This window comes from Symphalangus syndactylus, chromosome 19 (genome assembly GCF_028878055.3).
Source record: "Symphalangus syndactylus isolate Jambi chromosome 19, NHGRI_mSymSyn1-v2.1_pri, whole genome shotgun sequence".
In the NCBI taxonomy this organism is placed as follows: Eukaryota; Metazoa; Chordata; class Mammalia; order Primates; family Hylobatidae; genus Symphalangus; species Symphalangus syndactylus.
The window spans coordinates 48,044,059-48,057,735 of NC_072434.2; the positions used below are offsets into that span (position 1 = coordinate 48,044,059).

Genomic DNA, 13,677 nt, shown 5'->3' on the forward strand with positions numbered 1-13,677 from the left:
AAAGCTATAAACTAAGTTTACAGTGAGCTAAGCCTTAGAAACATCTTACTTGGCCTAAAAAGGGCTCCTCTGAGTATTTAGAAAACTGTGCCTTCAAAATATGTCCAAGTCTTTAATGGTCAATCTTCTTGCCATGTTTTTGTTTGCCAATATTAAGAAAAACAAACAGAGAAAAATCCAGAGGAGAAATGCCTCTCATCAAACCAGCCTCCTGCTCACGTGCAGTGCAGGAATGTCTGTGAGAAGAGATTTAATGAGGTCTCTATTCACAGTTTTAAAGCTGGAACAAATGTCAACATTTGAAAATCAGGGATTTCACATGAAAATCCAGATTTCTGGCGTCTCTTGAAACAGAAGATCTGGCAGCACTGGGCAGACATTCCTGCTCAATGGACTGAACAGAGGAGCAGCTGCCCTCTGGATGGTGCATGTGTCCGTGTGACCATGTTCTCCAACTCATCCTCATTACCTTCCCCCAGCTCACTTGACTCAAATGCGCTGCCTGGCCACTGTGGACATCTGAGTTTGCAATTGCTAGTCTAACATTTCTCTCCATTATTTGAAAAGTATAATAATCAAAACTAGATTTTAAAGATGGTTTGATGACAGAAGAATTTGGTAGAAAGAACACTTCTAGTGAGGAATGCTGACAGGTGGCTGGCGTTGACAAACAGGCCAATCTGCCTTGAGTACTTGAGTTCAGCCTTGTTAACTAACCTTACTGAACCAAGGGCAACTTTACACTCAGCCGCCCCATAATATTGGCTTGTGGATAGCTGATGCTTGCCAAAGCTGGTAGGCCAAATTCTAAGGTGATCTAAATGAGCAACATCCTGTACACTGCTGAATGTGGGCATAACCTGTAACTTGCTTCTAAGAAGAAGAATATGGCAAGCAACGAGCCATTACTCCTGTGATTGTGCTTGCAAAGATGGATGGATGTTTGCCGAGGTCCCTGACAAACTCACTTTGAGTTAATCACAATCAAGAGTAATCTGATTAAATCAAAAGGGAAAGTGGGGCTGATCTAATCAGATGAGCTTGTTAAAAGAGGGCCCAAGCCTTCTCTGAAGCCAGGGATTTGAAGAGATGCTCTTCTATTGGCCTTGAAGAAGTAAATGAAATGAGTTTTACAGTTGCAAGGAAATGAACTCTGCCAACAAACATGTGAGCTCATGTTTGTTGAACCTTAGCATGAACGAACCTTAGCATGAACCTTAGGACTCTGAATGAACGGTAGTCCCACTGACACTCCAACGGTAGCCTTGTGAGACCCTAAACAGAGGACTCAGCCTAGCTGTACCTGGACTCCTGACCCACAAAAACTGTGAGATAACAAATGTATATTGTGTTAAACTGCTAAGTTTGTGGTAATTTGTTATGCTGAGACATAAAACTAACACATCACGTACCATCATTAGTTATAATTACAGTAGCTTCCTTCTTTTGAGGATCCATTATATGCTAGGCACTATGCTTTGCATTAATCAGTGCTTAGTTTAAACACAGACACAATGAAGGGCTTGAAAATGTATTCTTTAAATTTATCTCAATAGGATACATTAATGTTTTCAAACAAAGAAAAAAACTATAAACAGATTTTTGTTTTGTTTTGTTTTGGAGACTGAGTCTCGCTCCGTCACCAGGCTGGAGCGCAGTGGCGCAATCTCGGCTCACTGCCACCCGCTTCCCGGGTTCAAGCAATTCTCCTGCCTCGGCCTCCCGAGTAGCTGGGATTACAGGCGTGTGCCACCACGTCCAGCTATATTTTTGTATTTTTAGTAGAGACGGGGTTTCACCATGTTGGTCAGGCTGGTCTTGATCTCGTGACCTTGTGATCCACCTGCCTCAGCCTCCCAAAGTGCTAGGATTACAGGCATGAGCCACTGCACCCGGCCTATAAACAGATTTTTGAAAATAAAAGGGAAAATGAAAGATTCCTTCAAGTAGTTTCAAAGCATGAGCCCCATTTCAAATATCTTTTCCCTTACTTTAGCATGCATCCTAATTCCAGATTTTCTTTAATACATAAAAATTAAATTAGAGGCCAGGCGTGGTGACTCATGCCTCTAATTCCAGCACTTTGGGAGGCCGAGGTGGGGGGATTACAAGGTCAGGAGTTCAAGATCAGCCTGACCAACATGGTGAAACGCCATCTCTACTTAAAATACAAAAATTAGCCAGGCATGGTGGCACATGCCTGTAATCCCAGCTACTCAGGAGGCTGAGGCAGGAGAATCGCTTGAACCCAGGAGGTGGAGGTTGCAGTGAGCCAGGATTGAGCCATTACACTCCAGCCTGGGTGACAAAGTGAGACTCCATCTCCAAAAAAAAAAAATTAAATTAGAGTGCCTTTGTACATCTGAAGGGCCATGCTCATCTAAATGACAGCTGGTTAGAAGAAGGAAGGATCAAGGCAAGAATTCCTGCTGCCCGCTTCACGTCCACATGTGCACAAGCAGACATCCACTCCAAGTCAAAGAGGAAGCAAAGCTGACAATCAGCATTAGAAAGGATGTGGAGATTCCCTTGGGACATAAGTGCAGACATGATCTAAATAAAGGGGCAGGAAGGGGAGGCTCTGAGAGTCAAGAAATTGTACAGACTGACCATCTTTGATTGGAAAAGATGAGAAAAATCCAGTTAACACCCTAGAATTAGAAGATGATGAAGACAACATCTGACAATTTTATCCCAAATCTTTTTTTTTTTTTTTTTTTTGAGACAGAGTCTTGCTCTGTCACGCAGGCTGGAGTGCAGTGGCATGATCTTGGCTTACTGCAACCTCTGCCTCCTGGGTTCAAGTGATTCTCCTGCCTCAGCCTCCCGAGGAGCTGGGACTATAGGCAACCACCACTATGCCTGTCTAATTTTTTTTTGTATTTTTAGTAGAGATGGGGTTTCACCATATTGGCCAGGCTGGTCTCGAACTCCTGACCTTGTGATCCGCCTGCCTTGACCTCCCAAAGTGCTGGGATTATAGGCGTGAGCCACCGCACCTCACCCCCAATCAATTTTTTTTTAATCCCTCTATGCTGGGCGTGGTGACTCATGCTTATAATTCCAGTACTTCGGGAGGCAAAGGCAGGTGGATTGCTTGAGCTCAAGAGTTGGAGACCAGACCGGTCTCAGCCAGTGAAACCCTTTCTTTACCAAAAATATAAAAATTAGCTGGGCGTGGTGGCATACGCCTGTGGTCCCAGCTACTTGGAGGCTGAAGTAGAAAGATTGCTGGAGCCCAGGAAGTCAAGGCTGGAGTGAGCCATGATCACACCACTGCATTGCAGCTTGGACAGAGCAAGACTCTGTCTCAAGGTAAATAAATAAATAAATAAATAAATAAATAAAATCTCTCTAAACATCATTGTGTGATCAATTTACAATATATTCCTATTGCCGTCTTTATCTATTATGCTTGTAAGTCCTCTGAGAGAACGCACTCACTTGCTTGGAACTTTGTGTTATTGTTTGTGCTTCGAATCAGCTGAAATGCCTTCTGGAATCCCACTGCGTGCTGGGTAGGACTGTCTGAAGACTTCACGCTGCTAACAAAGGTGGACATTTTCCTTTTTGTCTCACTGGTGGCTGGAGACAAGAAGGTCTTATAGCACTGGTCTAGTGAGCAAGTCCGGACGGTATCTGCCACAGTCAACACAGAAATCTGCAGGAAAGAAAAAAAAAAAACAAAGCAAACTTGTTATCCCACCGTTTAAAGATTTATTTATTTATGTAACAGAAGAGCCCAAGGAGTGAGAAGGCCTACAGAACAGATTCTGAGAGTTTCAAAATAAATCCCTGGAGCCATCAATCTATCAAATTTGAAGAGGATCCATAAGGATTGGTAAAGTGGGGAAACCCCTAGAGTTTGGTTTTTGTTCCAAGATGAAGTAATAGCATTGTGTTCATATATAACATTAAACACACACACAAACTATTTTACGCAGAGAAAAGTCATAGCAACAATGAACTATCCTGTTTTTCAACCTGGAGGTGAGGGGTGAGGGTAAGAGAGTGAGGTGTGTGTGTTTTAAGCTACTAGGTTAGTGAGCAAAACCTCTGGAGTTGGCAAAGTCAAAATGATGAAGCAGAAAATGTCCACAGTCAACAGATTATCATTAGGTGTATACCCACACCTCTCTCCGAGGTGTCCCAGAGATTAGTCAGCCACTAGCAGCTTTCCCTTCTCCCTGACTTCCCAACAATCTTGCAATAAAGTTCAGCCATCCATCAGCAACCAAATCCCCCACCCCTCTCCTCCTCAGCGTAACCTCCAGTGTGAAAGTCATGGCTAATTAGAAACCTTACCATGAGCCATAAAGAAGTGTAAGACTAAGCTTGGTGGTAGTTATGAAAGAGATTTTTGGATTGGTGGCTGCTTCCTCAAATATTAGAATAATACTCTTTTCCCAAAGTCTTTTCTTTTCCCAAAGTCCTTTTAAAGATGGATTTAAAAAAATATACAGATGGTTCCTGACATACAATGGTTTGACTTTATGATGGTGAGAAAGCGATAGGCAGGCAGTGAAGCTGTACTTTGAATTTTGGATCTTTTCCCAGGCTCCTGATACTCTCTCATGGTGCTGGACAATGGCAGTGAGCCGCAGCTCCCAGCCAGCCATGCAATCACAAAGGAGAACCGCTGATATAGTATTCTGCAGTGTACTGTATTCAATAAATTACACGAGATAGCCAATACTTTATTATGTTATAAAATAGGCTTTGTGTTAGATGATTTTCCATAACTGAGGGCTAACCTAAGTGTTCTGACAATGCTTAAGGTAGGCTAGCCCAAGCTGTGATGTAGCTCAGGTGTATTAAATGCATTTTCAACTTATGATGGATTTAACAGGATATAACCCCATTGTAAGTCAAGGAGGATCTGTATATCACAAAACAATAAAGTACTTTAAAAAAGGCATTCAAGGAGAACCCGATGCCATAGGGATCGCAAGGGTCACAGTCACCTTGTCATGTTCGTCGATGGCGCTGAGGATGACCTGAGCAGCGTCCTTGGCAATCTGAAGCTGTGTGTCTGTGACTGAAGCCCCGTGGTCCAGAATCACTACTATGTGCTTTGACTGCGGCCGAACTGTAGAGACGTAGATAGGTCTGGAGGGAGAAGAAGCTCTCTGGGGTCAGTCTTGGTTTAGGTAAAGGGCCTCAACTTAACACAGCTGTGAACACTACAGTGCACGGGCATGTTGGTCTCTGTGTTCTCCCAGGGATGGCACAAGGATGGAGAGATCCACATGGAAGGAGAAACCATATTGGTGCATTGAAAAGAATACTTAAGACAACAAGGTGTGTCTGTAGAACAGGGATGGGTAATTTATGCCTTTAAAGATCAAAGCAGACAAGAGAAGTTTTTCAGGAGCAAACCCTTTTGGAGGTTGGCTTTTTCAGCATCACTAACATCCTACTTTTCTTTTCTTTTTTTTTTTTTTTTTTCAGAAAAAAGCAGGATGTTAGTGATCTTTAACCCAATGCTTTCTGCACAGCTTAAAACTTCTAGTAGTTAAAATCCTCATATAAAATACGCACAACCTCTGCTTGGTATTGCCCAGTGTACCTGTTTTGCTAAAGGATGAGAGACCAGCCAAGGAGAAAAAGGTCCCAACACCAGGGTTGGATTCTCCTCCGCAGACTTGCAGAGTGGGGCTTGGCTAGAAGTGAGGCAGCCTATAACCCGTGAGCATGCTGAGCAGCTTTGAATGGCAGGTTTGGTTTCTCTCTTCTCACACAAAGGCTCCTGCTAAGAGGCCCCTTTCCTTTCTGGACTGAAACAATTCACATAGGTTAGCCACCAAAAGGCCCCTTATCTGAGCATTTAAAACTGTGCCATCAAAATTTGTCCAAGTCTGTGATAGCCACTCTTCTTGCCAGGTTTTTGTTTGCCAACATTGAAAAAAAGGGGGTTGGGAGCAGCCACAAAGGAGAAATGCCTCCCATCAAAGCAGCCTTCTGCTAATGTGCGGTGCAGGAAGGTTTGTGAGAAGAGGTTTAATGAGGTCTCTATTCACAGTTTTAAAGCTGGAACAAATTAGAAGGAGTTTAAGAAAGCAAATCAGCCTCAAGAGAATTCTCTCCTTTACTGACATCCCTAAAACACTAGATTTTCCTGTGAAATGTTAGATGCCAGCTGAATCACAAAAGCCTGGGCACAAATTAAGAAATGTAGGCAAAGTTCAAAAAAACCTCAAAATCTGGCCAAATTTACACTAGTTGTTCTCAAGCCCAAAGTCCTGCAGTAATTACTAAAGTACCACTATATTTTCATGAGTCAATACCATTGAGCCACTAGGGAAATGCAATAAAAAGAATCCAGGAGAGGTGGCTACAGAAATGAAACAGAGTACAGAAAAGAAAGAAAATTTGATCATCTCAACATTGACAAGTAGGTCAAATATTTAACTTTTTAGATTCTCCAAGCTAGGTGGGTGGATTTTCTTTAAAATGACACACTTCCGTTGTTCAAATTCAATTCACATAAATGAAACTTGGGATATGTGTTGGCATTGTCACATTAAGTTGTTAAAAGCTGCTTTAGCGGGATATATAAATAGTGATGTTAAATGTACAAACTGGGGGGCAGTCCTCATAGAATGACTGGTATCCACCAATTGCTTTCTTGTGTTGCTATGTCCTGAAATCCATTCCATACTTCCAAGGAATGTAGGGAACTTGGAAAGGCATCATAGGAAAGCAGTTAGGACAAGAGATGTGAATCTCAGTCCATGAGGAGAGAAATGTGGATCATTTAGACAAGGGAAAAGAGGTTCAAGGGCTAATTAGTGCAGATTTAGGGTGAAGATACATGAAAACTTTCCAAATTGCCTTGTGTAGGTGACTGCTGATTTTGACAAAGTTTTGCTTTCCTTTTTAAACTTTTCTTCACAGGTGCTTCATTAAAATCAGCATGCCATCTTGCCTATCTCTTCTTAGAAGCAAATGAGAATTAGATGGTTCATGGTGGCCTTTGTTCTCGTGAGAAGCCATGGTCATGGCTTCTGGTCCAGTCTCCAAGACACCCAAGTCTTCACCAGAATGTGTGGGGAGGGAAAGGAAGAAACCATACACACAATAAAAATATCTTAGGATGGCTGGGCACGGTGGCTCATGCCTGTAATCCCAGCACTTTGGGAGGCCTGAGGTCAGGAGTTTGAGACCAGCCTGGCCGACATGGCAGAACTTCGTCTCTACTAAAAATACAAAAATTAGCCAGGCATGGTGGTGGGTGCCTGTAATCCCAGCTACTTGGCAGGCTGAGGCAGGAGAATCGCTTGAACCCGGGAGGCAGAGGTTGCAGAGCTGAGATAGCGCCATTGCACTCCAGCCTGGGCAACAAGAGCAAAACTCCATCTCAGGAAAAAAAAAAAAATCTTAGGAAAAGCACAGATGAAGTATTTTCCTTGGGGAAAAATTCTAGATACAATTTAAAGTGAAGATGAAGGGAAGCTAAAGTAATTGTGTAGACTCAGAAAATGGTGTGAAAAGCGGGCACCCTGCACTAGAGCTCCAGATGTTCTGGCATCAAACATCTAACACTGCAAACAGGAAACTGTCAGGATTAAATAGGAAAGTATATTTGCTTCGGGGGGTTCTATAATTAATGAGTCTTGTCATACAAATTATCTCACCATTATTGCCCTTCTGGCTACATGGTAGAATCTCAAGTCATGTCTGTGAGTGAGAAAAGCAGGATGTTAGTAATTTTTAATCCAATGCTTTCTGCTCACCTCAAAACTTCTAATAGTTAAAATCTGCACATAAATTTCATGCAGTATGTCATCATAGAAAGGGAATTTGAGTATAACAAACTACTCTGAGATACGTTATAAAGTTATTTTCAAGGGCTGCACTATAGACAAGGTACCATCATTTACATTTCAACAAAGAATTCTGAAACTCAAAACACTCTAGGTGCTTCACACAATTTGGCTTCATGAGTAAGTACCTTTTTATATTTGGCATATTAGATAGCTATAGAAAAGCTCTGGGTTTTGAAATTTGCCCTTGCCTGGAATTTCACATCCACATATACTAAATGGTGAATTCATTTCAGAACAAGTACAGATTTCTGAATCCACAGCTTAAAGGCATAGCCATGAGTAGAAATGAGAAGTTTTACATTTCATGTAGATCACTCTTAAGCAATAATTAAAAACTTTGGCATGCAAGTCAACATACCTACTGCGGTGTTCGTAGCTGCCCTTACACCGGAACTTGTGTGCTGGGAAAACAGTGAAAATTCCTTCTTCTGAACTGAAATATTGCCACTTAATTCCAGGGTTGGATTTCAGGTTGTCTGCAAGAACTAGAGGGGTAAGGAAAATGAAACATAACACCAAATCCACAGGTGCATGCAGGCACTGCTCCTCAGGCATCTGTTTTGCATGAACTGCTTGTAGTATGAAGAAATCCCACTAGATACAAGGTTGTAAATTTTCTATGAAACATTTGCTTTCTGCCCCTTAAAAAATACCCCAAGAACAGAAAATACAATGTTTCAGCTAAGTGAAGTTATTACTCTTAATATTGTACCATGACATTATATGTCTTGGATTATTTTTCCAGTACAAATGATTCATTTGCATTAATCTCTCCCCGCACTGAGCTGGTCCCTGTTGGGCTAGCACACACTAGTTGGCTTGGGGTACAGTCTGTAACTGTAGAAAACAGTGATGTTAATAGGCTGATGTTAATAGGCCTCATCGCCAGAGGGACTAGACCTGTGACCTTAACCTTGCCTTTACTTCACAATGAAGGAAACAGCATACATGGTACTTAAAAAGACAGGCCATAATCATTCGGTAAAGCTGTTACTTATGGAAAGATTCCTCTGTGCCAGTGCTGGAATACAGGCTTCCTTATGTTATCTCATATCATCCCTAAAGCAACCCCAAGATGTTGGTGGTATTGTTATCACTACTTTGGAGTCGAGAAAATATGCTTAAGTGATTTATCAAAGACCTCATCAGTAAATGGCCAAGCTGGGATTCAAACCTGGCTGTCCTGACTCCTGTGTTCCTTACATCATGCTATACTGCCCCCCGTCATCTACACAGCATCGCTACCACTGACCTGCGTCTGCCATTCCCTCAGCCCAAGTGCCAACCACCTTGTTGTGTGCAATCCTGTCCCACGACCTCCATGAAGTCTTTCTTACCCTCTCCCGCAATCAGAATTTCCTCTCTTTTCTGAGCTCTTAGGATCTTTTGTTCTGCTCCATTCTGACTCAGCTATTTATTACACACTTACTATGCGCTGGTCACTGCTTTACATTTGGCAAGATATACAAAGATGAGCACAAAACAAGCCCTATTGTAATAATTGATATACAAGCAGACTTATACAGATGGATATGGAACAAAAAGAAATTCAGTGGTGGGAAGATTCCGAGCAAAGGTAAACAGGAAGGAATGCATGAGGTGTATTTGACCAGAAAATACATTAAGCTTTAAACATCCATGTGATCAAATAAGGATCTGTTTATATGACTATAAGGGCTGAGATATGACTCTAACCATGATGATGGATTTTCACCTCTACTGTAGACAAAGAGCTTTCACATAGGATATTTAAGTTTCACAAAATAATACATGATATGTGGTCTTATCTTCAGATTGCAATGAAGAAACTGAAGGTCAAAGAAATTAAATGGCCCTTTATAACACTGCGTTTTATTTTCTTCATAGCATTTATCACCATCTGAAATATCATTTGTTTAATACCAGTTCATCCTTCTCTTCTCCCTCCCCACCCCCAGTTACATTTTAAGGGCAATGCAATGAAGAACTTGGTCTTGTCCCCCCTATAACCTAGAAAAATGTATGCACAGTGAGTGTAAATAGTTCCTACACAAATGAATATGCACAGCTAGTAGGTGGTAAGATCATGACTTGAACATAGCTCTTCTGACTCTGTGTTTCTCACTAAATCCTTCGGCCTCAAATAAAAGTGGGTGGACTAACTGTGGTACTATGTTTTTATACCATATGTAGCATCAGGAATTACATTATGAAATGGGAGCTGCAAAGATTTGCAGGATATTGTGGGGGTGATGGTTCCCTGTGAACTCAGGTGCAACAGTCACGTGCCCGCCTCCTCTCGTCTAGAGCATCATGAACTCCAAGAAGGTAAGACGATGGTCTACTCTGTCTCCTTGGCACTCAGGAAAGTGGCTGTTCTGTTCTGAAGGTTTGTTGTATTAACAGGACTGAATTCCTATTCTATTTTTTTATTTAAAAAATTTTTTTGAGATAGGGTCTCACTCTGTCGCCCAGGCGGGAATGCAGTGGTGCAATCACAGCTCACTGCAGCCTTGATCTCCTGGGCTCAAGTGATCCTCCTGCCTCAGTCTCCTGTGTAGCTAAGATTATAGGTGGGCATCGCCATGCTCAGCTAATTTTTTTTTTATTTTTGTAGAGACAGGGTGTCACTATGTTGCCCAGGCTGGCCTCAAATTCGTGGCCTCAAGTGATCCTTCTGCCTTGGCCTCTCCAAAGTACTAGGATTACAGGCATAAGCCACTGTGCCCAGCCCCGAGATTTTATCTGGGACAGACAGGCCTTGCTTCCAGCCTCTGCTGTCTCTAGTTCACTGTATTTATATCCACTATTATTCTGATGTCTGCTTGGCTTTGATCAACTTTTCATGATTTGTTCTTGGCCTACCATGGGCAGGGAACAGCTTTTTGGAATGGAGGTAAGGAGGAAAAAAAAAAATCCTTACCTACAAAAGAAAGACTAATTGAGGGAGATTGGAAATACACACTAAACTTTTAATTAATTATCACAGTATCTGATTAAGAGCTTGGGTGAGGTACAGAGAAGGGCTATGGAAATCCAAAGATAGGAAAGATCTACCTGTCGTCATTGAGATGGTGTTGGGAACAAGTGCTGAGTGACTGCCTATGACCCTCTAGGCATGATGCTAGGCGCCTTCTATAAAGTATGGTGGACTTGTGCCATTTGGGCATGTACCTTGAAAACATACCCACCTCCCAAGATGACCAGTGTGCAAGAGGAGGGGAGTGAGAGCTTTACAGCAGGGTAACCACAGAGAGTGCTCAATTAGCAAGACAGGAAGCCAGAGGCCAAGTTCCTCTCAATGACTTATTAAAGGAGAGTGTACATAAGTGCATAGCATTTGCTGTTGCCATCTACATACGATGTAGAGTGCGGAGTGACAATATATTCAACTCCTCTCCCTTTTTCCATCCGAGTGAGGATCGCCATTTTTAATGTTTTATTTACTTTGCAGAGGTCTTTCTGCCATTAGCAATATGTTATCTGAGGACTATCTTTTTGAGCCATGGCAAATATTTTGATTGCTTTCCAAAAATTAACACATGTGACAGCCATTAAAATTTGTGGTTGGTGTTAAAATGCCAGTTTCATCTTTATTTCTAGCATGTACATATTCAGGTATGACTTTAATGCTGGCTCCACCTATCACTGGAACAATTTCAAAGCATGAGGCAAAGATAAAGACATTGGTCAATAAACCTCATTTTAGGCTAATTGTTAACAATAACTTACATAAAAGAAAATGCTGGAACAACATGTGACTATTCCATAAAAGTGCCCCACGGTGATGCCTCTGTCAACCTGCCCACTCCCAGAAACATATGCCCAGAGCCAAACAGGGTTATACCTATGTGGGGACTGATGAAACATAATGGAGACTCAACTCTAGCAAACATCTCGACTTAGCAAACATCTATCTGGCATCTGCATGTGACAGCTTTGTGCTAATGCTCCCACATATAGCATTTAATTCTCACCTCAACAAACCAGTCTTTTAACATGCACTAAGGTTTCAGGTGTTTAAATCAGAATAGAGCAAACTCCATAGACATTTAGGAACACTTTCTAAAAATTTTTTTTTTATTTTTATAGATTTAGGGGGTACAAATGCAGTTTTGTTACGTGGATATATTGTATAGTGATGAAGTCTGAGCTTTTAGGGTAATCATCACATGAATAGTGTACATTGTACCCATTAGGTAATTTCCTTTTCTTTTTTTTTTTTTTCTGAGACTGAGTCTCACTCTGTCACCCAGGCTGAAGGGCAGTGGTGCAATATCGGCTCACTGCAACCTCCGCCTCCTGAGTTCAAGTGATTCTCCCGCCTCAGCCTCCCAAGTAGCTGGGATTACAGGCATCTGCCACCATGCCCAGCTAATTTTTGTATTTTTAGCAGAGACGGGGTTTCACCATGTTGGACAGGCTGGTCTTGAACTCCCGACTTGAAGTGATCTGCCTGCCTTGGCCTCCCAAAGTGCTGGGATTACAGGTGTGAACCACTGCGCCCGTCCCCACTAGGTAATTTCTCATCCCTCACCCTGCCTCCCACCCTCTCACCTTTCCAAGTCCCCAGTGTCTATCATTCCACTCTTTCTGTCCAAATGCACACATTATTTAGCTCCCACTTATAAGTGACAACATTCAGTATTTGACTTTCTGCAGGAACACTTTTGAATTCCCACTCTTCCCCTATCCCTCACTGCTTTAAATGACCAGATCTCTGTATAGAAACTTTCCTTCAGTCTGGTACAGTGATCGACCAACTTCTGTAATGGGCCAGATAGTAAATATTTCTGGCTTTGCAGACCATAAGGTCTTTGTCATAATGACCCAAATCTGCCTTTGAGAGGGCAGACGTAGACATTTGTAAATGAATGAATGGGCTGTGTGCCAATACAAGTTTATTTACAAAAATCACTGGCAAGCTAGATTTGGTCAGCGGTCCTCTAACAAAGCTATGCAAAATATATTACACATAGGACTTAAAGCATTTCCAAAGCCTTAGACTATTAGCTGTTATACCCCGTGCCCTTCCCAGGTCCCTCATGCATACCAAAGGGCTGTAACACATTTTATCCTCACAAAAGTCCTAGGAAGAAAAATTATTATCTCCAAGTGACAGCTGAGGAAACAGGCTCAGGGAGTTTGTTTTTGACATGCCTGAGGTTTCACAGTGGGCAAGAAGGGGCCATGAGAGTCTAGGCAGTTTGTGACCACAATGCCTGTCTTCTCGCCTCTCTGCCAGGAAACTTGCCCTTTGTGAGACATCTGGCTGACATGAGTGTGTGTAAACATGGAGGAGGCTTTTTCTCCACCTAGTCTCCTGGGGTCTGAAGCTTTAACCTTGATCTCACATTAGCACTGTTCTCCAGACAGCCCTGCCAACCCCTTAATAAAAAGGCAAACATTGCCTTTGGAAGTAAAGGAAAGCTCAATGACCTCATTTAAAAGTAACATCTGTAACAATAAACAGGCTACAGAAACTATTAAAAGGGGAGCCAATGGGAGCAAGAATGTTTTAAAAATAAATCAGAACTCATATAGTGCATGATACATTTAGTCTCACCACAAAAGTTCATTCTGGTTCATTATAATCATTCCAACACTATAGCACAGTTTCAGGCAAGGTTTCTCCAATTCTCCTGCAGAGGACTCCTTTGGCATCTGATTAAATTACATCCATTATTTGGTACTAGCAGAAGATGACGGATATGATGGTAATGAGGCCCCTGGGGCCCAGAAGTAATCTATCAATGTGCTGTGCATCCCAAGCGGCCCCTCTGTGACCTAGATGTGGAGGTGAATGAGAGCCTTATTATCCACACAGGCAACCCAGAGGGGGCTTCCCCCATTCCTATGAGTCAGTTAG

The 13,677-nt window shown here is 42.2% G+C and overlaps 1 protein-coding gene across 1 annotated transcript in view; it reads right to left on the reverse strand.

The window, feature by feature from the left end:
* CACHD1 (cache domain containing 1) overlaps nucleotides 1–13,677 on the reverse strand; it is a 228,517-nt gene that overhangs the window by 60,615 nt on the left and 154,225 nt on the right. Inside the window, exons 5-7 of the mRNA XM_055234364.2 lie at nucleotides 8,188–8,314; nucleotides 4,965–5,109; nucleotides 3,445–3,661 (exon numbers count right to left, since the gene is read on the reverse strand). Coding sequence (XP_055090339.1) covers nucleotides 3,445–3,661; nucleotides 4,965–5,109; nucleotides 8,188–8,314 — 489 coding nt within the window. The remainder of the gene's footprint in view (nucleotides 1–3,444; nucleotides 3,662–4,964; nucleotides 5,110–8,187; nucleotides 8,315–13,677) is intronic.